This window comes from Camarhynchus parvulus, chromosome 2 (assembly GCF_901933205.1).
Source record: "Camarhynchus parvulus chromosome 2, STF_HiC, whole genome shotgun sequence".
In the NCBI taxonomy this organism is placed as follows: domain Eukaryota; kingdom Metazoa; phylum Chordata; class Aves; order Passeriformes; family Thraupidae; genus Camarhynchus; species Camarhynchus parvulus.
Window position 1 is genome coordinate 22,654,770 of NC_044572.1, and position 25,390 is coordinate 22,680,159.

The 25,390-nt window shown below is 37.4% G+C and overlaps 2 protein-coding genes across 7 annotated transcripts in view; one reads left to right on the forward strand and one right to left on the reverse strand.

The window, feature by feature from the left end:
- The window catches only part of CFAP69 (cilia and flagella associated protein 69), a 36,672-nt gene extending 14,740 nt beyond the window's left edge, over positions 1-21,932 (forward strand). For 2 of the 6 annotated variants that reach the window (XM_030943930.1, XM_030943935.1), the window contains 9 exons: positions 418-536; positions 1,546-1,627; positions 2,904-3,096; positions 3,621-3,758; positions 5,876-5,952; positions 7,029-7,223; positions 8,197-8,283; positions 10,050-10,154; positions 12,150-13,874. In XM_030943930.1, coding sequence (XP_030799790.1) covers positions 418-536; positions 1,546-1,627; positions 2,904-3,096; positions 3,621-3,758; positions 5,876-5,952; positions 7,029-7,223; positions 8,197-8,283; positions 10,050-10,154; positions 12,150-12,272 — 1,119 coding nt within the window. In that variant the 3' untranslated portion in view covers positions 12,273-13,874. Of the gene's footprint in view, positions 1-417; positions 537-1,545; positions 1,628-2,903; positions 3,097-3,620; positions 3,759-5,875; positions 5,953-7,028; positions 7,224-8,196; positions 8,284-10,049; positions 10,155-12,149; positions 13,875-21,262; positions 21,362-21,477 lie in introns of those variants that run through there. The other 4 variants (XM_030943933.1, XM_030943931.1, XM_030943932.1 and 1 more) reach the window with 4 other exon arrangements.
- Positions 16,058-19,726, reverse strand: LOC115901342 (protein FAM237B-like). The gene is made up of 3 exons (XM_030943936.1): positions 19,487-19,726; positions 17,099-17,495; positions 16,058-16,390 (listed from the first exon to the last, which is right to left on the reverse strand). Exons 1-3 carry the CDS (start codon positions 19,559-19,561, stop codon positions 16,365-16,367), a joined length of 498 nt encoding a protein of 165 aa, XP_030799796.1. The 5' UTR covers positions 19,562-19,726; the 3' UTR covers positions 16,058-16,364.
- Positions 21,933-25,390: the final 3,458 nt, after the last annotated feature.

The window sequence follows — 25,390 nt, forward strand, 5'->3', positions numbered from 1 at the left end:
TGTATCTTATACTGTGCAGAAAGTGTCAAAACATATTATATTTTCTTATAAGGGAGACTGCTTTTTTGTGTTTTAATTGAAAAGCAGGTGTCAATTGTAGTTCATTGTTAATGAGTCATGTTTCTTGACCCAGCTAAAACATAAAAACAGTCAGAAATCCGCTAGCAAGCGTTGAACCTATTTGATTATTAATTTACATTATTTTGAAATTGATTAATGAAAGTGTATTAAGAAATTAATTAGAACTTTGGAAAAACTGAAAATCTTTTTTCCTATGTGTACCTCCTGCTCTAACAAGTGGACCAAATTTATTGCTATATAAATATTTACATTTCCCATTTTCCATTATATTTTCTTACATGTTTAAATTTAGTAAATATGGCTTAAGAAACATTGCTTTAATTAACATTTCAACAGGAACTATTCAGCTGTGAAGGAATTGGTATTCTCGTCTCATACTTAACGACGGATCCAACGAGGTTATGTAGTGGAATGGGCCACAATTGTCTCCTCCTCAGTGCGCTGGACTGCTTGTGGTTAGTGAAGTATTTTAGCAGCAGTAACGTGGAAAAATGTCAAGTCTTGTATTTTTTCTGCAATGCTATGACCTTTCTTTGCATATGTAGGCCTTTCTTCTGTTTATAATGTATAAAAATTCTTCATAAAATTTGACTAATTAAAAATTATGCAAAAGAAATGGAATACACTGCATGTAAGATTTTCTAAATATGGATTCAGTGTGACAACCTCACTCCCCACACAGAGTGACTCCTGACATGCAGAGTTACTCAAGACTTTCTAAGAGAGGCATATGGTTAAAGTCTGTAAATAAGTTTAGAGAGGTAAACAGCAGGCAAGAATAGACCCATATTAGCAAAAAACTATGTAAACATAAGAATTGTCTGTAAACTGGCTATATTGGGCTAGAAATATTTTAAAGATTGCCAGTACATAGGAGGAAAATAAAAACTTTGTTTTAAGGCAGAGTTTGATAAATACATTAAAAATCAAATGTGTTTGCTGGGAAAAAATACTGATACCAAAGATCTCTAGTTTCTCTGTTAATGACCATAGCAGAGGAAATAAAGAAGCAACAGCAACATGAATGCTGGCTTTATGATCATTTGAATCTGGGAGAAGCAAACTGTTGCCAAAAAAAGTATGGCTTGACTCACCCCCTTGTTTTTGCTGGCAGAAATATTCATGCAGCCCTACAATAAACCAGATTAGGGACATAACCTGGTTAAATTTTAAACTCGTTTACTGAGTTAGTTTCAGTTCAAATGCATATTCCAATTCGTTGAGAGCCTGCCAAATTTGTCAGGCTGCTTCAAGGAAGGTGTGCCACCTGCAGGAGACAAAAGAGCAGTCAAGCAGGGTATATTTAGTTATAGGTGTAAATGAAAGGCACGTGAAACATGATTTTTCTATTCCCTGAATATTGCATATCAAATGGTATGAAATTCAGTAAAATAAATCAGATGATTGTAGAATGTTCAGAATCATAAAAAATTTTCTACATAAGTGATATTATTTCTGTTTAAGGTCCTGTGTCATTGGATGTAGCATTGCAGAGGAATCTTTTATTGAAAAAAAGGGCGTTTTTCTCCTTCTGGATTTGTTGGCAGTAGGTATTTTTATTACTGGTTTTGTAGAATGAAAGAATAGGAAAACAATATGGCAAATTTTGTTATTTTTGTTGCAGTATCTTCTAAGACTGGTATAATACAAAAAACCCAACCAAACAAAACCAAAAAAAAAACCAAACAAAAACCAACACAAACAAAAAAACTGCAAGTATGTTTAACTGCCTGAGAGATACCCAGATACTACTCAGAAATTATTGTATAGGTTTTCTCTGTATCTTTTTTCTTTTTTTTAATACGTATTTGACAAAGAGAGGTTTTAATTTAACAAAATTATACTATTTTTGAAAAGAAAACCCAAACTTTGCTCTCAGTTTGGATGACATCTCTCTTTAGAAAAGCATTTCAGTTCTTCATATTGAAGTTAGTAAGAGCACTTGATGGCTTTAACAGTTTTTATGTTTGAAGTTACCTTGTACATATATCTTGTGTGTATAGCTACTTCTGTGGATCTTAGACATGGAGCTGGCACAGACATCTCAACTCTTAGGAAATAAAAATGCACCTTCCTTGTGTCATTCACTCCTCATTCACACTGGTTGTGCTGTCAGCCCCTGATGTTCTTGTAGTGCAAGGCTGCAGACCCTCAGAATAACAGAATCATAGAATGGCCGGGGTTGGAAGGGGCCTTAAACATCACCCAGTTCCAACTCCCCTGGCCATGGGCAGGGCCACCTTCCACTAGAGCAGGTTGTTCAAAGCCACCTCCAGCCTCTCCTATCCAGCCTTCAGGGTTGGGATATCCACAGCTTCTCTGGGCAAGCTGTTCCAGTCCCTCATCAGCCTCAAAGGAAGGAATTTTTTCCCAATATTTAATCTAAAATGACCCTTCCTCAGTTTGAAGCCCTTGCCTCCTCTCAGCTGCTGCCAAAAGATCTGGCCACAAAACAGAAGGTGTGCTGTGAGGTACTGCTCAGCCTCTGCCTTCAGAGTTCTGTTACTTACAACAATAAACCTTGGTAGCAGTGTATTCTCCAGCATATGATCCTGGAGCCATGTACACAAAAACTACTGTGTAATTGTACACACAGGAATGCATCTTACATGATCCTATCCTCATGTTCCTTGATTTATGGAACTTTGCATAGCAGGATGACAGAAACTTTAAGGATGTACAAGCTTATACGCTAATTTTGTGCAAATACTAGTGATTAAAAGCTTGCAGTTACTTGATTACATAGTACACAATTTCTCAGAAAGAAGACATCAATGTGTTTTGAACAGTTTAAAACTTTCTTTACTTTATCCTTGATAAAGGTAGAGGACAACAACCTGTGCAATATAATTCTTGGAATCTTGATTGAATTTTCTGACAACCCTAAAACCGTTTTGCACATGAGTATCTGGCGAGGGAAGAGAGATCAAACAGCAGCTAACGTTCTAGTACATTTATGGAGACAGGAGGAGCAGGATTTGGGAGTCAAACGTGATCGATATGGAAAGATTGTTGGTAAGTTTTGTGATGCATGTGGAACTGTGAGCAGTCCAGTAAAATAATGACATTCTTTGCTCTTGTAGTCTGAATTCTGATGACAGTAAATAACAGCATTTATAACTTTATATTTCTTACCAAACCTAAAATATCTTCAGTTTCATTTATTTTTTATTTCATTTTAGTTATTCATTTATTTTCATTTTATTCTGGCCCCTATATGGCATTTTCTAGATCAGCTGGGAATGGACCAAGTATTGAACAGAACAATGACCAGCTTTTCTAATGCTAGACAGTTAAACTGCTTAATTTCTTCTACAAAAGACATTTTATTTTGTTCTATGTTGTAAAAAGAAGTGAGTGCTGTTCTCACAAGTTTTTAGTCATGCTGATTAAAATTTCCTGACCCAGATTATGTTCAACTCTTGGCCAAACAATAAAAATTATTTACATGGTGTCCACAAAGTAAGATGGATTTCCTCTAAGGTTGGGAACATACTACTACTTCATTCTTCTACTCTGGTTTTGTGTTTTTATATTAGACACAAAGAGACCTCTTATTACCAGGTTCCAGAAACAGCAAAAGGTCATTCCAGTGCCTGCCTGTTGTCCCAGTTTTTCTGTCATGGAAATTTCAGAGAGCGTACGGGCAAAAATTTACTCATTATTTTGCAAGCTAGGTAAGACAAATGAGTTGCCTTGTTAGTGTCATATTTGTCATTAAACTGAACTTATCAATAAAGTTACTATAAAAAAAAAAAGTCAAAGGAAACGTGATTCAGCATCAGTACTCTCTAATTGATAGATGCTTGGTCTTTATGTTGTTTTTTTTTAAAGTCCCTCTTTATTAGCATTTCAAGACTTCCCCACTACTTTGCTGCCCCTACCACCAGGAAGAATTTTCTTAGGACTAAACCTAAAATTTGCTTGAAATTCTCTGCAATTGATTTTTCTACACACAATATCTCTTTCACATATTTTAGCACTTGTACATTTATTTCTCTAGATTGAGAAAGATATTACTCATTGATTGCATTTTCTAACATAATGTCTAGTTATTCTTGTTTTTTCTGTAGTCTTTCCAATTGAATCAAATTCTTCTTGGTCTGTAGTGTGCCAAAGCTGAACACAGTAATCCAGCAGAAGACTCACAGCCATACAGAGTTATGTTACTCTACACATCTTGTAAATAAACATTCAGACATAAGTGTAACAGTAGCTGTATTCCTAGTGGCATGATATTGTTTGCTCATTCAACTTACAATGTTGTACAGGTGGCTGTTCCTACAGTTAGAATTTTCTATTTGTCGTTACTGAATTAAATTCTGTGTTTTTAGATAGTTTTTCAGAGTAGCAAGATTAATTTGCATTTTAATATTTTCTTTGAAAGTGTGGCAGTCCCTCTTAATTTTTCATTGTTTGTGCACTGAATACAAATACTCATTATACCCTTGTCTTAAAACCTAGACTGAACTAAAGATAAGTGATAAATTCTTCCACATCCATGAGATTTTTTTTTCTGTCTGTAGACAAAAGTTGGGTCTTAGTTTTCATAATTCATGTTGGATATTAATTTTTTTCTGTTAACATTTAGCTGCATAAACATTATCTAATTATTTGTTTCAGGGTTTTTCAGGTTTTTTTAGGCTTATTTTTGTTTTTATGTCTGTCTTCTGCAGGTTCAAAGATAATCAGTAATTGTTCTGAGATTGCTTGCCAGTTCTCTGCTTTACCTAGAGAATGAGCTGGTTTGAAAACATCCTTAGTTTCTCTAATAATCTATAGCTACTTGCTCCTCTGTTGTAGGAGCTCCAGGCTCTTACTAATTTTAATAGTGTTAATTATATTAAATGTTGGATCACAGCTGGATTCTTTACTAAAATAAAAAGGCACAAGATTTTCTTTCAGCTTTCTTCTATATTCACAGATAACCCTCCATGTTAGTTATGTACATTGTACTGTCTCCTGTGAAATTATATGAAATTTGACAATAACATATGGACATATTTTAAAGTCTTTTATCAGCAACTTCCTGGGTTGCTCCATAACAGCCTGTAATCTAGAAAAGCAGTGGTGCTAAATGGTCTTTATTTACAGTATTTCTTAGCTTCAAAATATGATGTAATTATACTCTAGGCAGATGCTATTTTTCCAGTTACCGCACAGATGATATGATGAAGTTCAGAAAGACTTGATATTTGATAGACTATATTTACCTTTTTTTTAATTAAGTGCCATTATCCTTCAGTGTGCAAAAAAACAGTGAAACATAGTCTCAGTGACCATACTTCCCTACCTTATTCTTTTCCACATACTGGGAACATTTTGTAAAGATGGAGTCACGATGCTCAAGGCATTATGCTGAAGACAATAATCTACAAGATGGAGGGACACCCTCATTTCACAGCTTTGGAACACAGCACTAGTATAATTTTCCTGTTGGCTACTTCACAGTTAAAGCAAACTCTTTATGTGCTGAAGTGCTGCTCTAGAACCTGTGATCAGTAGACTCAGCTGTTTGTCTGCTTTAATAGAAATCAAACCCTTACCAGAAAAGTGTAACATCCAAATGATTGGAGGGCTGACAGAGCCATTCATAAGTAAAGATTTTAGTACAGAGAGAGTGTATTATAGAGAAACAGGGGATTTTTATCAGCAAAAAATTCTCAGGATCAAAAGTGACTGACTGGTGTATGTATGATGAAGATTTTATATGTGTTTATATGACAAATAAGGTTTTTAGAGTATTATATTTTAAGATCAATTCATCATACTGATGTGATTAATATTCTTTTAGGTTTTGAAAATTTACCTGGCTTATCTGCTAAGGACGTTGTTACACTTGCTATTATACAACATTATATTGACTTTAAAGTGAGTATAGTTCAAGCAAATAATACAATTGTATGTGCCTTCCCAAAAATAGCAAGTTTATCTCAGGACACAACAAACAAATAACCCTTCAAAAGCTGTCCCCTATGTCACAAGTCACCTATAATTTCACCTAGTGAAAGCCAGTATTCACCAGCAAAAGAAACGATCCCACCTCCAGCCTTGCATCAATTCCCAGCTTCTTGATTCATATTGCTACAAATGTTTGTGACCATGCAGCAAATAAGACTAGAAACTAATGCTAGTTAAAAATAACTCAGAAAAAAATAGTTTTAACTGTTTGCCAGATCAAGACAGGAATGTGCCAGGAGTAAGAAATTGGGGAAGGACTGGACAGTAGGACTGTGTCCTTGTGTCCTTGCACAGTAAGGTCAGTTTAAGGGGACACTATTAAAAATTAGATTAAAACCACATTTTTATAAAGATTCCTCTGTGCTTTGCTATCTTTGTCCCCACGTGCAGTATCCATCCATCCATCCATCCATCCATCCATCCATCCATCCATCCATCCATCCATCCATCCATCATAAAGTTAAGAATAGTGTGCCTATAGGGACTGCAGCAGGGTAACAAGCTTTGTGAGAGCTGTCTTGCTCAGAAGATGCTTTAGTTTATGATAAATTTATGCTTAGGAACAAAGTGTGTGAGAGCTTGCAGTGCTCAGGAAATAGCAAGACTCAGTCTTTGGTTGATAATTCCAGCTTCTGTTGATAGCTTTAGTTGCAGTTTGCTCTAATATCTGCAATTTGAGATTTTAAGAAGTAGGAAGTAGGACTCAGGACTTTGCTCTTGTAAATTGGTATCTTGAAGCTATTCCTTCAGAATTTCTGTAGTTATCGCATTCTTGTTGCCCCTCTTTGAATCAAGTTTGGTCTCGGGAAGGCTTAGGGAGGCTTATCATGACTGAATCTGGCATAGTAGTAGTGCAGTCTAACCCTGCGTAAAAATTTTAAGAAGTCAAACAAAAATAAGGAGAATATGGTTGCTCTGTTTTATTTTGAATAATTGGAACTGAAGAATGCGATAAAGACTGAATATGGTGTATGTTTCACACACAGATTGGAGAGGTTTGGAGTGAAATATCTGCAGAAATAAAAGAAGAATTCAGGCCTGTTACGTCAGATGAGAGAGCCTTGAAACTTATTTCAGAGCTGTCAGAAAATACTGGAAGAATGGTTCGTGGTCTGCAGACTGAAGCGCTTGAAAGACAACACCGCCAGGAAATCAAGGAAGAGAAAAAATCTTACAAGGAAGTAAGACAAAGGAGTATTTAAATAAGGAAAGCCCACTTAAGCTTTTTTTCCCATTCTTACGCAGATTTTCTTATTATATAATGTTGAGAATCCTGTACCTGAACACTGCTTGAAAAGTTTAAATCTGTCTCAGCAGCCAAATTTTAACTTTAAATTAAATTAGGTTAACCTCAGTCCTCCCAGCTTCTATAAATTTCACAGTATTTAGAGAGTAACATGAAAAAATGAAGCAGTATCATCAGTGATGCATCAGCAATGGGGTAATGAGAAATTAACATTATTTTCCTGTAGAGTTGCACTCGTGTTCATCTGTAGCAGATGACAGTACAAGGTACCTATTGCAACTACACCTGCTTCTTAAAAAGAAATACAAGTCTCTGTTATAAGCTCCCTTGCTGAATATTCAGGGGCCTTTATTACTTCAGAAAGCAGGGAAAGCCCTGCTTCCCAGCATGCTGAGAATGAGAAAGTATAGACATTTTCCAACTTTGGCTATAAGGCAGACATTTCATGGTTTTGCTCATCTGTTGTCTCACCCTCTCCTGCTTTCTGAGAAATAAGATCATTTGATCCAGTATGAAATCTCATGCTAGTGTTTTTGAGGGATTGTCCTGCGTTATGATGACAGCACTTTTGTCACCTGAACTAATTCTATCACTTTTACTCAACATTTGAGAGTAAGAATATACAGAAAGTATTCCTGAAAGAGCCGGGCCTCATCCAACATACATGTTGGAAAAGAGGAAAATTAGTTTGCACAAAAACCTCTTTGTTTATAAGGGCAATGCATAAGTGCAGTTTTTAAAGGGCAAGTACTTTACTACATTATTGTCCAATCTCAGGTGAGAGGGATGAGCTAAGGTAGCCAAAGGGGCAGAGCTGAACATTCTTTTCAAATGGCACAAGCAATGAAATCAGAAGAGATCTGATACCAGCATTGTGTTACATGCTGTAAATCTCATTTCTGTTACAGATCCAAGCTTCCCAAATACAGAGAGAAAATATAAATAAGTCTTGGGAAAATTTCTTGGCTCGGACATCAAATTATGAGGCATTGAAGGTAAGAAACCTCATGGAGCAAAAAATTTACAATTATGTCGTTTTAATAATTGTGAAGTTCCAAACACATTTCTCAATGAATTACAAGAATATTCAAGTAGAAGTGATAGTAAATTTTATATTCACAGAGACATAGAAGAAGTAACCATAAGATGTATTGGAAAAGTTATACAATCTTTGATTCTTCTGACTACAACCATAAATTGGGGATCAGCACTGTCACTTGCAATTGAGGAGTGGGTGTATATATGTGTATTTCTTCTAAAACTGTTGAAACTATGAGTCTGTTCATTCTTACTCTTTTTTATTTTTTCTAATTCTTCATTATCTTTTTTTTTAGTACAGCAAACATCTTTCAAGATGGGAAATATGATGAAAGCAGTTTCTTCTAACAATATTGTCACTTTCCCAAAACAACATAAAAATATTAGGGTCCTGGTTTGGCAACCAGACTAAATTGGAAAATGAATGAAATCAGACTTTAAAGAAAAGCTTTGGCAGATAAATTTAATTTTTCTTCATTTCCCAAAGGACTTGCGAAGGAGAACAATTTTCTTTCTGCGCAAGCATCTTCCTGGCCTGTGGAAAGATGTATGCTAGAATTAGAAATTACAAAGGGACAGAAGAACTACAGACTCATTAGTTTTAACTGAGTCACTAGGAAGCAGTTCTAGGCACATGGGGAGGAAGGAGGTTGGTATAGACTGTCATGAATTTACCAAGGACAAATCATGCCTTGCCAGCACAGTTGCCTTCTGTGATAAAATTATTTATTCTGGAAAAAGAGGAAGGGGATGCCCATTCCCTTGGCTTTAGCAAAGTTTTCAGCATGGTCCTGTGTAGCATTTGTAGTCAAAATGGGAATACATGGAGTAGATTTCATACAGGTTGACTGCAAGTTATGGGAAAAACTGGCTGGACTGATGGGCTCTAAAGGACAGCGGTCAGTGATTGAAGTTTAACTAGTGGTCAGTTTTGAGTGATATTCCTCTGAGTTAATTATAGGGTTGATAATATAGTGTTGATTTAATATTTTTGTTAGTGACTTAGATATTGAATCAGTATCCATCCTCATCAAGTTCAACGTGTGAATGCCTCATTCCAGGAACTGTTTAAGGCCAGGTTGCATGGGGCTCTGAGCAACCTGGTCTGGTGTCTGGTGTCCCTGCCCATGGCATGGGAGTTGGAACTAGATAAACTTTAAGGTCCTTTCCAACCCAAATCATTCTGTGATTCTGCAGTTCTGTGACACTGAACTGGAGGAAGTAATCCATATGCTGGGAGATTGGGTTGCTATTCAGAAGCTGGATGGATGGGCTGACCAAAAGCTCATGAATTTCAGGAAATGAAAATGTGAAGTCATTCACCTGGGGTGTATTGAGATTGTGTTGAGATGCCTCAGTAGAGCTGGCTCTGCCTGGAGAGGCGGCTGTGTGCCGTGGGTGGGGTGAAAGCTGAGGCAGCAGTGTGCTCTTGTGGCCATGAAGGCTCACAGCACCAAGGGCTGCATTGCACAGAGCACAGCCCGCAGGTCACAGCAAGCAGGGATTCCCTTCCTACCCTTGCAGTGCCGCGGCCATTTATTGTGGCTTTGGGTGTTCAGTACAACAAAGTGTCAAAAACCGGGGGGAGGGTACTTACAATTAAAGGCAAATAGAATTATAACCTGATTTATTTTGTCACGTTGTTTGTATATTTTCAAATGAGTGCAAATGACACAATTAATGTAGATTAAAACAATTTTACCTTTTTTCTGACTATCTTTAGAAAGCAAAAATGCATCAGAAAACATTAATAGAGGCTTCCAGATCTAAGGCAAAGCTTCACAATGAACCAGAACATTCTACTGATATTCCAAAACTCCATACAACAGTAAGTAATCCTTAATAACACTGTTTTATTTTCACAAATAGGTAAGTGGCTGTATACATGCTGCTGCTTACACTTTCTTTAATAATGTTTATGTTGACAAGCTCCAAGTACATAAGAAAGAATCTGTATCTTCTGCAAATCACCGCTTCCCATTCTGACATAGCCTTAGACAACACTTGGCCAGAATGAGATTCAGATCTGCAGATTACTCTGAAAATTGTGGGCAAGATGGGCCCTCTGCTGTGTGACATGTACCTGTCGTGAGACAGCCATTCATGATAACCTTGCTGAGGTCAAGACCTGCTCCTTTCATTGTTGAGCACATCTGTGCAACCTTTGATACATCCATTGAGGTGTCCTTTATCAGTAGCACGTCCCTGACTGCCTGCAGATACACCACTTGTTGCATCTGCAGAAGCCATTTTGTTCTCATTTCTATCAGTTAATTGAAGTGTGAGAAAATAAAAAGCCTTTGTTAAGATCTAATTCACACCTAACAGCATATTTAGATGTTGAGTTTTGACAAAACATGGGGGAATCCTCAGTCTAGCCAATAAATTGTTTTTGACCTAACTGGATTATTTCTATGTAAGCATCACAGCTAAGGAGGATTTAAGGGGGATAATTTCTTTGTTGCCTATAAGTTACTCTTACATGTGAAGAAAAATGAAAAAGAATAAACATGAGGTGCTGTTTTCAAATTTGTATGAAGGCAAGAGATTCTGTTTTGGGCTCTCTGACATGAATAATAATGACAACTAAGGTGGCAGCAAATTGAAAAAGAAGAGAGGAAGTTCATGTTTGATGTGATGGAGAAGCAAGGAACGTAATAGGAAGCAAGGAGATTGTCTCAGAGTGCTGGACTAGGATTTTTCCCACATTATCTTAAACTTCAGAAAGATATGGAAGGAGACATCTGGGAATGCAAGATGAAGTGGGCTGAAACAATTATTTAGGTACTTGCATAAACAATAGTGAGACTGTTAAGCAGCAATATTTTGCAGAAAGTATCTAAAAATTTTTGATATAAGCATGAGTAATCTGGAAATTGTTAGTGAAGAGAAATATATTGTCAGATTTTATTTTAAAGGCTTAAATATCAAGCTCTGAATGTTCATATCTTAGAGGGAGAGCATTTAACAAGAAAATACCTTCATGGTTCTACAATCAATACTTCAATAACTGTAGATAAAAACACGGAGAAGATTAGTCAATTTTGCAGAATAGGTGTATTGAGAAAACAAATGTATCAGCAACATCATATAACATTCCTCAGGTACATTGCTTAGGAGAATTACAAATGACAGACATGGCTGGAAAATTTTTTAATGCAACAATCTGCCTAACACCCTCAGCAGGGAGAGATGAAGATTAAGCTAAGATAGTTATTGCAAACCAGTCACGGTCATCTAATCAAACATGTGAGCTATGTGCATGCAAGGAGTTGTATTTTTTTTTTTCAGTAGGTCATGATTAGAAGACAGAGCTGTTACTCAATGATATTTATTCCAAGACCCCCAACCTATTCAATATAAAAAGTAGTAATGGGTCTGGAAAGGGTATGTGTCTTGCAGTCTTGGAGATTTCCTGGAGCAGTAGTTCTGTACAATTGCATTTTGAGAGAAAGAGGGCTTGTTCTTTTTTTTTTTTTTTTTTTCCCCCTTATTTGGAGTAATAACTGTGGCTGACACATTGTGCAGCAAACTTCTATTGGATAAAGGCTTGATTTTCTTTTTTGCAATTCATAAATCAGACTCGAAGGCAGAAAAGCAGAGCATGTAAAAGCACCCACTGAAAAAACACTCTCTCCTTTCTTTTGTATTGATGGAAACAAACTGTGAATTTAGTATAAAGGATAGTTTTAGTGGCCCTCAGAAACCTGAGGGCATCTCCACCAACTGAATAATATTTTCAAAAGGCAGTTCATGATTTAACTCTCCTCTCATTTTAAATGCTAGCATGAGAGTTAAGCAATGTATTTATTTTGTATTTCAGGTTGCACCTGGTCGCTGTGTAACTGTGGAAGGGCTTTGTCAGGAAGGGCTACTGGCTAATAGAGACCATGCTCCTAGAAAGCCCTCTCTTTGTAGAGTCTTCAGAAGCAATCAAAAGAGATAAAACATTGGACTCAGTAAAGAAAAAATCGGTACCTGTAGAATAGATGCTGTTCCAAAGAGTGGTATATTAATATGTAGTTACCTATATGTAGATACAAGATAAAATCTGTTTTTAATGACTTGAAAAATTGCTTAGAATATCAAAAGAGTAAAATTATATTTTCCCTTAATTATATAATATAGGGGTGTTTTATTAATAAAGTCCCCTGTACAGTATACATACCTGCAAAGGTATGTTAGTTTAGTGACTTTGTGTGCTAATATCCACTGTCAACAGGTCCACTATTTTAATTTCCTGACACATTCTATACCTTGCAGTTTAAGCATCTCATTGAACAGGGTCATAAATCTTCACATAAGCACATTTTATTCTTCATTTTCCTGAATACCATACCCACATTGTTTTTGCCCAAGCCCATTCTGTTTCTTGGATTGCTACTTTTAGCATCAGGACTTCTGACATCCAAGTTTTCTTCTAAACACTCACTAAGGAGCTTGTTTGTGCCAGCAGTTTCTCCCAGCCTGTTGGAGAGGCCTTCTGGAACGTCCTTCTCCATTTGGGTTGGTCACAGCTCTTTAACTGATCTTACTAATCTAATAATTCTTAGGCTCTTATCCCCATTGTCTCCAGAAAGAATTCATCTTCTTCCACCTTTGCGCCTCTAGAATGCCTACACGAACTGGTAGGTCTGCTGCTCACCATTGTAGATGACTCAATTTCTGAGCTATTTTCTTTTTTAATTTGGTCAATGCCAGAATTTGCTGTTATACAATAGCACAAGACTCCCTGAAGCTCTTCATTTTAAAACCAGTTGCTGTCCAGTGCTGTGGCATAAATTTCTGTGACATTGCAAGCTTTTATGCTGTGACATACAAACTGGGACTTAGTTTGTCTTTTTTGCCTGTCACCAATATCTTGAGAAAAGCACAAACTTTTGTTTTTTTAACTGCCAGCTTGAAAAAAAGGAAATAAATTTGAGCTAAACATACTCCAACTCGCCTTTTTTTCTGCTTGATGAAGGAGGGATGGGATAGGGTGTGTATATAAGTGTATCTTCAAAATGTTTCTCACACAAGACAAACATAGAAATAGTGACATTAAAAATAAAGGCAAATACTTTTGTTTCAAAATTGACCACCTAAATTCTATAAAAAGAAGAACCCTAAGAAAATAATGATGTAAAATAAAACATACATATGAAAAATGATATTTGAAGTTTAGAAAAATTTCTATATATACATTTTCAAAAAATCAGAAGGATTTTTTTTATGGGCAGATCTGTTACACCCTTGTTGAGTAAGAAAGTCATCACATTGTAGAGTAGAAAAGTCATCTAATACTTAGAGAAATTAAATTGAGTTGTGCTAATTTAATTTAACTTTTTATGGTGACCCTTTGCTGACTTATAATTTTTAACTATAATCTAATTTAATCATTACATTTTCCCAAGACTATGTGTATAAAGTTTGTTTTATTAAACTAGTCTATTTGTATTTCTTGCCTGCCTACAAGAAAAGTTAGCCAAGGTATATAAAGATTCTCTAACTGAAGTCCTGTGTCAAATAGTCTTGCTCAGTTTTTTATGCTTATATTTCTCTGACAGCTCTGCAGCAGCCTTGCTGCTTTATTACTGGTTTAGAGAATGTGTGGTCTGTTGTCTTTTTACAATTAAAACCAAATGATACATATTTTAGTAGGAGACCAAAGACTGTGATGTTTGGAGGGGTTTTTACTTGCTTTTTTACATGCACATATGTGAATGCATAGGTGACTCATTACAGTGGGCAGCAAGGCAAAGGCCCACTAAAAAAAATGTAGAGGACATGTAAGTCCTTCCAATTTCTGAGCAAAAACTACAGCAATATGCTGTAGCCAAGGTATGGATAAAGAACCAGAAATCAGTTTTGCTTTTGCAAAAACTTTAAATCAGTCACAAAGTGAGCCCCATGGCATTCTCCCACAACTGTATTGTTTCTGCTACAGACACCCTGACCATAAATGAGCAGCTGCAAATGCAAATGCTCTTGGTAATTAATCATTAATGTTAATTAATAATGGCTGGAGAATGAAGGGGACAGAATTTCCCCAAATAGTTACATTTATCCTTCATAAATCAATACTAACACAAGCAGCACACAGCACAAACAGCATTTGATTTTATCAGACAGCCATGAACCATCGTTTGGCTGTTGCAGGGGAGAACATTCAACACCCAAGAAGCTGGGCTTGCTGTCCCTGCTGTAACCCAGAGATGCAAAAAGAGAGGGTAGTAGTGGAAGGAAAAATAAACCCATTCACTGTTAATCCCTCATGCTGACATGCCAGCAGCAGTCAGCTGTGGCTTTCCACAGCTCTCATACATGTACACCATAGCTTGTCCACCTGGAATTTGTTTCACTGCTGCTGTGACCTGGAGTTCATAATCACCTGCCTCTTTGGCAGACACCACAGGGTGACCATAGCAATTGATTGTTCAAGCATTCTGGAAACAATTATGGTGGATGCTAAGCACTTTTGTGTCTTGTAGAAAACTAACTAAAACAGACTTAGTGCCTGAAGAAGGATGAAGCTTTTAAAACTGCATAGGATACCTTGCTCTGGCATTCAATAAAAGACCACTAATAGAGGAAACAATCCCTTTAAAATGTTATTATATTTTAACACTTCTGTAGGTGATCAATGTAGGTGAACAAGGGGCATTTTTTAATATTGTTTATGCCAGTTAAAGCTTCTGTTGTAAATGCAATGCAGTAGACAGCTTTATCAACTGGATACTGCTGGAGCAGGTTAGATAATTGCTCTCAACCTGCTGCTCATCATAATGTATCAATTCCTGAAGTTGCTGTGTTTGGGTGTGTAATAACTCCATCAGCTCAAAAATGTTGTTTCTGCCAGGAACTTGAAGTGATGTTCATGGGTCAAAAAAATCTCTCACTACTTTTGTACCCTCGCCAGAATACTGTAGGAGATATATTTTAGAAGATGCAGTTTAATATTGTATTTACCTAAATGAACATTTACCTATCTATGAGACTTTTTGGATATTTTACAAACTATATATGAGCTAGGCATCATATGGGGTGGATTTCTTTTTCCTTATGAAGGTTTATATGCTTTTACAGCATGAGTACTATTTCCTAAAATAATTAAAACCACCTGTAATCTCATAAAAGTCTAAAACACAACAGGGACTGAACAAGCAGAGAACAGTCAGCGTTTCTCAGGATTTTTTATGCTCAGAAGAATTGGATTTAGGCGGCAGTTAACCTCCTTGAATTATTTTATCCATACTCAATGGTTTACACTGAGACCAGCAGTTGAATCAGCCTGTCCCTCTTTTGAACCACTTGGTGCACAGGTCCCATCTCAGCTGCAATGACAGGGATGGGCTGCATCACCTTATTTGCAGTCTTGTCTAAAGCATGTCACATAGTAGTGGCATCAAATAACATATTAATAGGCAAGAAAGCTACAGCTATTCAGACCTTGCTGCTTAGAAAAATACTTTAATTAATCCATAGCTTAGACTAAGCAATGATAAAATACAAAGTCTAGACTGCACAGGACATTACAATGAGCATAATCCTTCCTTTTAGCTTAATGTCTCACCTCCTTCTTTTTTCTTGTTTTTCAGTTCTTAAGGTTAATAGTATGTGCAAGACAATTTATAAAATAAATTTGTTCACATTTCCTCAGTTGCATAATGTATAAAAATATTTTGGGTTTCCATCAAAATTAACTTTTAAAAAGAGAATTATTGGAAAATACATGACTCTACAAAAATATGACACATCCAGACTTTAAAGTTTATGTGGGAAAACAAATGTGTTGACTCAGAACACATTCACATGGAGCAAGGAAAAGGCAAGCTTAGTAGACTGCAAGACAGGAAAGCAAAAGGGACAGTGTGGGTGTTCATGTACTTATCAGTTTAGGAGTGATTAAGTACTTTATACAAAAAGAAAAGAAAAAAAAAAGGGGTTGAACCATGCCAAAGGATTTGTCCAAACATCTACAATACATATTGTGATTTTGTGCTCCTTCGTTCTGATGTTGCCTTGTTCAAGTATCTTCATTTTCTCCCCTTTTGGCCTAAAACGGATTGGTGAAAGCAGACCCTGCAAGATTATGAAAGACAGGTAGTTATTGTCCAAGCAATATATTAAAAATGCTATGATTAAATATTCTTCATGTTCATTCCAAGAACCTGAATCATCTGACAGGGTACATCAGAAAAAAGCCTATTGCTGAGGAGGAATGAGGTCAACAGATCTAGGAGTGATTAGTAAGATGTAAAGTCACCTACATGATCTCAGTTCAGACTCAAACCCGATCATGATGACCAGAACCTGTCACTGTTTAGTGATTCACAGTGACCATGACATCACATTATATGTCAGTAGTTTTACTGGGAAAAATAGGGCTCAAACCGTCAGGGATTTGAGCTTCCCTTCTGCAGAACAGCAAATCCCCAAAGCTGAGACTGAACTCCTGATACCAGGAAACTTTGAGTATTGTAATTACTTATCCATGTGCTGTCATTTATATGCACACAGTGATAAACAGAGAATGCAGCATCCATTTCCACACATTTCCACATGCATACCCAGTATTTTTTACACTTTGTTAAATATCGAAATGTGGTACTCTTAACTACCAGTGTCTTGTGTATTGTGAAAGTAGCTACCATTGAAAGATGCAGACACTTTTGACAAGTAGAGACAGAAAATTGGAAATTAGTATATTGAGTTGTCTGAACAATGAAGGGTGAGGATGGAGCATTGGTTCAGTTTAATATTAGTACCATATCCTATAACTATAGTTACCTCCTAAAGTTCTGTGTGAGTACGTGGAAGAATATTTGGGAGATGTTAATTGTCTTCTGCCCATTCCATGGGATCTTGAGAGCACGCAGTCTACATACATGTCCCAGAAGTTCTGGGCTAAATCATTGAAGAGATCATTGTGCTTGGGCTTAGGGGATTCCTTTAGGAACATCATGAAGTCCCAGAGAGCAATGACTGTATCTGCTACCTTGAGTTTCTTCATTTCCACCAGCCCATGGGACGATACCTCCCAGCACTGATGGTCAATCTCACGCAGGCTTGGAGGAGTTTCTTTTTGATACTCTAGATTGGCATAAACCAAATTCACTAATAACATACAGCCCAGCTGAAGACACCACCATCGTTTCCATACAAATTCCATACTTGAAGAAGATACCTGAAAAGAAGTGAATAAAATCACAGTGATTCTGACATTACATAGTTCATTGTCACGTAATTCTCATGGGTACCCCAGGAGATCATTTATAAGAGATCATTTTATTCAGAAAATTACTTTTTTTCCAAACTGTGGAATAAATACCAGTCTAACCCTAATGCTGGAAGCTAGGTTTGCATCTAGAAATTGTTAATGCCATTTAGAATATGAAAACCCAAAGCAAAAAGTTTGAAGTGATCATAGGAGCAGTCAGAACTGCTCCTTGACACCAGCACTTCTTCCCTTAACCTACTGTGCTTGAATTGTCAGTAAAATCAGGTTAATATCAGATGCTTAAAGAGTCCTAGTGGTATGCTATTTTAAGTTACTGCAAACAAGTAACAATTGTAAACAGCCAGTCTGTCATGGAAAGTCTGAATTGGAAAGATAGTAATGAAGGAAAGGTAAGTCAGACTGTACAGTGTATTGGGCGAGTGTAGGCATGCTATGAACTCATTCAGCAGCTGTTGCTTCCAAGAATGGCAGAGGGAAAATTCATTTTTGGCTTATATTAGAAAATTAAGTAAGATTTTGGCATTATTTGGCATTATTATTTCTAGTATATATGGAAAACAGAGAAAGTATCTGGAGAATTGGAGATGGAAAGGGCAATAAAACAGGAGGCATAAGAAGAACTTCAAATGCTACAGAGTATGTATTCTTTACTATACAGAGATTCCCCCCGGGAAAAATGCAGTCTTCCTATGATGTGTATTCCATATCCTTGAATCAAGTTTAGACAGAACAGCACTGAAACACCTGATTTTATTTTTTTTTTAATCAGTCCTTTCTATCAAGATAAAGTGCAGAGGAACAGGAGAATAAACATAAAGAGAAAACAAATCAAACAAAAAAGACAAGCATAGGAAGAAGTCTGAAGAAAAAGAAGTCAGTCAAAACTTTCAGACAGTGCCCCTTATTTTGGTATCCTGAATGAATTCCATTTTAAGTAGTTGGTGCCATGCTTATTCTCACAGTTTCCAATTTGGAGTGTAAAATACAATTAGGAAAATGATGTGAGGTTTTGTACAGAAAAAAAGGCAACATTTTGGGCAGCTGTGCAAATTTTACTAGGAATTTGGCCAGAATTGCAGGTGTGCTCTTCCACTCAGAATATCTCTGGTCACTGTCAATATTGAAAGTTAGTCTGTGATATCTTCAATATCACATTTTGTTAGTACATTGTGCTAACAGTGACATCCTTTCTGCAGCTCCTAGTGATGCAATTAGAGAGAGAATAATCCATAGATCATACAACATTTATGTGGAATGTCTGTAAGAAAACAGAGTTGGGGTGACATCATGGAGTTCACAGTCACACCAAACTGGGTCAGAACCAGGACAGTTTGAAATAGGCCTTTTTGCTGTGGCCTCGGGGTCCTGGGATGATTTTTAGTTTGAATGTGTAATCACACTGCTGCAGCCACCTGAGGTCCCTCATCATGTATTCCTTTACTTCAGCTTCAGAACCCAAGGAACTGAGGCAGAGAGATACCCTCCAACCTAGCTCCTTCCTAAAAGCCTGGGCCAGGTACATTTCAGCAGGCAGCAGGATTACCTGCCTCAGCATCCTGAGAGCTTATCAGCACGCATTAGTTTTCTTCTTTGGGTTCCTAGAAAACTGGTTCCAGCAAACAAGTAGGGATTGAAATGCTTCTTTTCTCATTTCCACTTCACTAGGCACCAGCATTCAGAGGAAGGACACATTGGCAATTTCCTACAAAGTGGGAAAACAGCAGCTAGGAAACAACCAACATTTTGACTTGTTCTGATGTCATGTTTTAATCCAGCTAAAAACTGAAATGCTGAAGGCCCATTTGAACAGCACAAACAGGAGCAGAGACCACAACAAACCTCAGAGACTTTGAACTAGTAACTCCCACTATTCAGTACAAGAGAGAGGAATTTCACAAAGGCAGTAACTAAAGAGCCACAGCAGAAGTTGTACTTACAGTATTTAAGCGAGGAGATGGAAAACAGTAGCCTTGAAAAAGAGAAGTCAGCCACTTGGAGATAAAGAAAGACATTCATGAGAGGGCTGCAAGTGCCTGGCAGCTGCTGGATGCTCCGAGGATGCCGAGGTTACAGTGCACAGGGACGACTGTGCCACTGGCAAAGCAGCAGCAGCAGCAGCAGCAGCTGAACTCGGGTCGGGGGAAGGGTGGAGGGAGCTGTGGCAGCCCCACCTCTCTCTGCAGCAGCGCCCAGTGTCAGCCCAGCCTGGGCTGGGGCATCACCTGGAGACACTGCCTTCGGGGTGGGGGTGAGCCAAGGGGAGGGGCAGAGGGCTCTCAGAGGGAGGAAAACATAATGGATAGCTAATCCTAATCAGGAACATGAACACTCTCTCATTTAATTAACTCCCATTCATAACCCTAGCTTTCAATGCACGTTCCTGTTTGTCCACCAGAACGTGCAGGGACAATGTTCAAAGTAATGAAAAAGAACAAATATGTGGTAAAATTGGGTCTGTTAAGGTTTCACAACGTGATTTGGTGGAGTTCAGCATGACAGGAACAGTCAGATAGTTTTTTCAAGTAGAAATTTAATAATTTCTGTCAAAAATCAAAATATACAGTGCTTAAGCACAAATAAAATCTGCTCCAAAATGACAGTGTTCACAATAATTTTGTATCTTCTGGAAGCCTTACCAGCTAAGCTATGTCAACACTGTTTCAAAATCTTGCTTCAAAAAGCATGGCATGTTCGAACCTACACAACTAAATAGAAGGAAATATCTGGAAGACTGAAATATAGTTAACTTATCTCTGAACTCCTTGTATCATTGAAAGGAGCTAAAGCTCTATTAGATGTAATTATTCCTTGAAATTCCAAGGCAGTGTTCATAAAAAAGAAATTAAAGCATTAGAAAGACTTCACAAGGAACTACCTTTAAGCAAGCTCCCTTGTATCACTAATAAAAACCAGCATTCAGTAAGTTTTCAAGTTAAGAAAAATTTCCCTTTTTGTTTGCTTTATGCACTATCAAATTTATTTGTGTTGTCAATGTCACAGTGAAACTGCCAAAATTTCAAAGGCATTTAAAGGCATGTAAAGAGGTGGGCAGTTCCACAGCTGCTTTGCTGCTTCAATCCCTCCTCATTTCATTCCTGCTTAAAACATCTGGGTGTAGTAGCACAGGCTACTGGTGCAAACACAGTGATTTCCTTCTACTCCAAGAGCCACTGAAGGCAGCCTTTCATCATAATTCTTCATCCTACAGATTCCTTTTTATCACTCTCCTCTTTTCCTTTTTCTAGTTAAATCCACCATTTTTAGTCTTAAAACAAGGTACTTGCAGAACACACCTATAGAAATCAAAATGCTGAGGAACAGATTTTTGTTGGGAAAATCTTTTCCAAAAAAATACTTCTTTTTTTAAAGCGTCATCTCGTCGACCATGTTCTCTTAGGAATCTACATGAAGATTCATTGATAATATCTAAAAAAAACACATCTCTAAGTGAAAAAGGTTATGAAGGCTGACTTCTGCATTTTATTTTCCTTTCTGATGTTATCCACTTTGTCAGTCATGCACTGAGGGATCATCACCTTTGGGGGAATGCCACCTGGAACAAGGATGGACACACAAATTCAAGTCAGTGGAGATCAAAATTATTGGAAACTAATAATCCTGTGAAATGTTACATGAAGTTTGTAGGATGGAAGCATTATGAATACAGTCACTGATCATGTTTGTTAAGTCAGTCACTTAAATTTCTATTTCAGAACAAGAAAAGTCAAGGAAAGCCAAGAAAAATCGGGCTGTGACCACCTTTGTAGTATCTAACATATCTGAAAGGTACATAAAAGCTTGGGCTGAAGGGGAAATCCTTAAAGCAGAGAACCTATCCATGTACTTTGGGAAGGTTTTTTTTTTTGAGATAATGACTAAATGTAAATGGGATTTAGAGAAAAATTGTGTTGTGTTCTTAATTCTGCAGGGCTTCCAAAAGAATTCCAAAGCTGCAGCATACAGAATACAGCATACAGCATACATATAAACCCAAGGACTCCAGCACAGCTGCTTGACACAGTTTTATTAGATGGCTCATATGGCTCATAGTAAAAGTATCTATTTCTGTGATTTTTAATTTTTTAGTTGATAGGTTTAATCTGGGCAAAATAAAATGTTTCCTTCAAAATTCTTCCAGCATTGATACCTTTCCACGGCATGTGTGTTAAACTGTTGTACTTCTATTTATTCCTTCTATTATGACAGCTGAGGTGCTCCCATCTAGTGGGACTTCGTGGTACTGAAGAGTGTGCCCTTGCTGTTGGGTAAATCTTATCTTTTCCCATAAAACTGTAAAATTAATACATCAATATTTTACAATATTTGGACCTTGGGTATGTTGGTGAAGTTATTTCTCTCGATTAAAAAGACCATTATGCAAACTTACCAGCTGTGTGCACGTTCAGAAAGGCAAGGAAAGAAAAACTTACTTTCATTTTTTGATTATTTCAACTCTATGTTAAATAAAACTGTATTGCTAAAATATTTCTGCTTATTTTCTACATATTTCCATCCAAGTTAGTTCTTTTTTAGACTGAGAAAAAGTCTGAGACTGACTGACTTGCATCACATAAAGCAAATTTCAAAAATCTGCTGGTGGAAGTTCTAAAATTGTTGGGGGAAGAGATTTTATGGCTTCTTCTTGTTAGAGTTGATGACAGTATGCTACTTAGTAATTTATACCATGAGAGAAAAGAAACAGAGGGGTAAAACTGTGATTTGAGTAGCTGTACCCTTGTGATTTTCAAGCAATCATATACAAATACGTGAAGTACACAGTAAATATGAAAGAGCAGGAACTGAAGCATTACTTATCATGAAGCTCAGAATATGCATTGACTATATATGTCAGTTTGGAAAGCTTTAAAATGCTCCCAGCCTTTTGTGACTGAATTATATACATATATCTGTGCCATAGGCACACTTGTTCGTAAACAGGATTGATTCACTGAGGATAAAGAATTGAGTCACCCTCTGCATCACTGATTAGCAGCCTCTGAAGTAAAAAGTGACAGAGTGATGTTCTGCCATCAGGCTTGACAATGAAGCCTGCCCTGTTACTGAAAATCAAGTATGACACACCCAATGCAGGCAGGAGAGAAGGGTGATAGAATCAGTCCTGCCCTGGCAAACAGAGTCTCTTCAGGATACCAGATATATTTTTGAAGTCAGGTATTTAGACAATGAAGCATCTAAATATCTTCAAACTTCAGAGTGCTAAATGATTCTGTTTCAGTAATTCTTAGCATTATGTATGTGTGATGAGCCACTTAATGTTATGGAAGGATCCAGAAAATGCACAATGCCACATTTCAAATGAAATGTTGCTTAATTCCCTGCTGGCACAAGCTTGTTGGCATAAACTTGCTCTCTGTTGAAACAAATCTAGTGTTATGTCAATAAGTTCAACACCTTCAACTCATAACATATAGGAGACCAGCTTTTCTCTATTTTTGTTTTTTGAGGTCAAGTTGTGGACTGATTACATGACATCAATTAACACTGGTTAGTACTGCTGGCACCTCTGGGCCAGTCCCCACATTAACACATTAACACATTAACCTTCTGCTGCACGTTAAGCAAGTAGAGCACACTGAATTTAAGGCTCTGCTAAGTGGACCAGCTTCAGACCAGGCTGCTCTTAACAGTTGTAAGGACTAAATTCAAACACTGTCTACCACAAAAGGATAACACAGCACAAAACCACGGTGCAATTTGATACATACTTCTACTGGCATCCAAGGAGGGCTCTGGGCCTGTGACTTGATCCTTGAAGAACTATCTACAACTTACCTGTGCTTTTTTCATCTCACTTAAAAGTTCTTTTGCTTACTTCCTTCTTTCTGTTCTTTTCTATAGAATGCTGACATCATATGCTTTACTGAAGTCACAGTAACACAATCTAACTGTTGCATTCATAAGCACTTCTGAACCTTGCCTACTATTCAGAAAAAAACTGACAAGTCCTTCCCAGGTTATTAATCACAAACCTGGACAAAATGTTCTGCTGTTTGTACTATTAATTGGCATGGTAACACAGAACAGGAAGATCCTCCTGAATGACAGGGACTCGTTCCCTGCCACTACAAAAAACCCTCTGTTGTACAATCACCTCATACATTTATCAAGTGCCATATTAAAAATAGAAATATTTTTGTTCCCACTAATTCCATGAAAAAGCAGTTTCATTAGTCAATTGCAGTAATGACTAGAAACATGATTCTGGTTTCCTGATATATTTATTACTGAATAGTACATATCTGTTTGTTCTTGTGTCTTTCCCCTTCATTTAAATGGTTTTCATCCTTCATGGTTATTTTCCTGATATACCAATACATAGCACTTATGTCTCTTTTCTGGTTTTGTTTTATTGCAGTAAACAAGCTGAGCCATTCTAAGATCTGTTCTTTTGAAAGGCTTTCAAGGTCTCTGATGATGAACCCAGCTTCCCTCCAGCCCTCTCTTAGTTCAACATTAGCTCAGCTACAGAACAACTGATTAGGTTTTCACAGTACCCCAAATGAGATTTTACCAGGGCCTTACACAATGACCTCAATACCTCCCTACATTAAATGAAATCCATCTCCTGAGATACTTCTTGTGGTGGTTTAATCCCAGCCAGCAACTGCTCCCTCACTCTCTCATGAGCAGGATGGGGGAAAGAATTGGAAGTGTAAAAGTGGGTTGAGATACAGGCAGTTTAAAAGGGAAGAAAAAAGCCATGCAGCAAACAAAGCGAAACAAGGAATTAATTCACAAACTCCCATGGGCAGGCTGGTGTTCAGCCATCTGCAGGGCCCTGTGAGACCTAACAGTGACTTAGGAAGACAAACACCATGACTTTGAACTGTTCTCCTCCCTTCCTCCTTCTTTCCCTGGCCTTTTTTACTGATCATGGTGCCACATGGTATGGGATATGCTTTGGTCAGCTGGGGTCAGCTGTCCTGGCTGTGTCCTTTCCCAGTGTCCCATAAGCTCACAGCCCACTCACTGGTGGAGTGGGGTGAGGAGCAGAAAAGGTCTTGGCTCCATGCAAGCCCTGCTCAGCATTAACTAAAAAATTCCCTGCATTATCAACACTGTTCTTAGCACAAATCCAAACCACAGCCCCATTCGAGTCACGGTGAAAAAAATTAACTCTATCCCAACCAAAAGTAGCACATTTCTGAACTTACAGTCATTCCTAAGTATATCTCATTTCCAAATTTCATGAGCATGCTCTTACTGATTTTATCAGGACTACTACAAAAAATATCAAATAAGACCATTCTAAAACAAACCCTTTAAGCCTGGCACCTTTCTTTTCAACCTTCTTTGTGGCTATCTCATTTTTTCAGTTTCTCTCCTAACCCAAATATGCTCATTCCTTCCCAGATGATACCATGTCAAATGTTTTGGGGAATTAATACAGCAAATTTGAGTTTTTCCAAAGCTTTGTAGTGAGACTGAGACCAGGTTTTAGGGCCTGTGGCTGGCCAGGTCACTTTTCTTCTTTTCAAAGATAAGCAATTACAGTCCACGTTCAGCTGACCTAACTTCAAAGACTTGGAGAGAGAGATGAAGATAGCAGGGAGCTGTTCATGATGTGGTTTGACCTCTGGAGACATCTGAGTATAGAAGAAGAGTCTCAGCCCGCAAGCCCTCAGTTAAATGCCTCAAGGACAAGGCCAGGCCCACATTTGCTACTTTCCAGTCATGACATTCTTAACTGATCAGTTCAAAACACTTCCCAGTAGATTTCACATATTACCTGCTTCAGGACTGTGGGTGTGCTCCCCATGATCTGAAAGCACAATATGGGAGTTCTGAATTTTTTGCTGTGGTAATAATTTCTGTTCTGC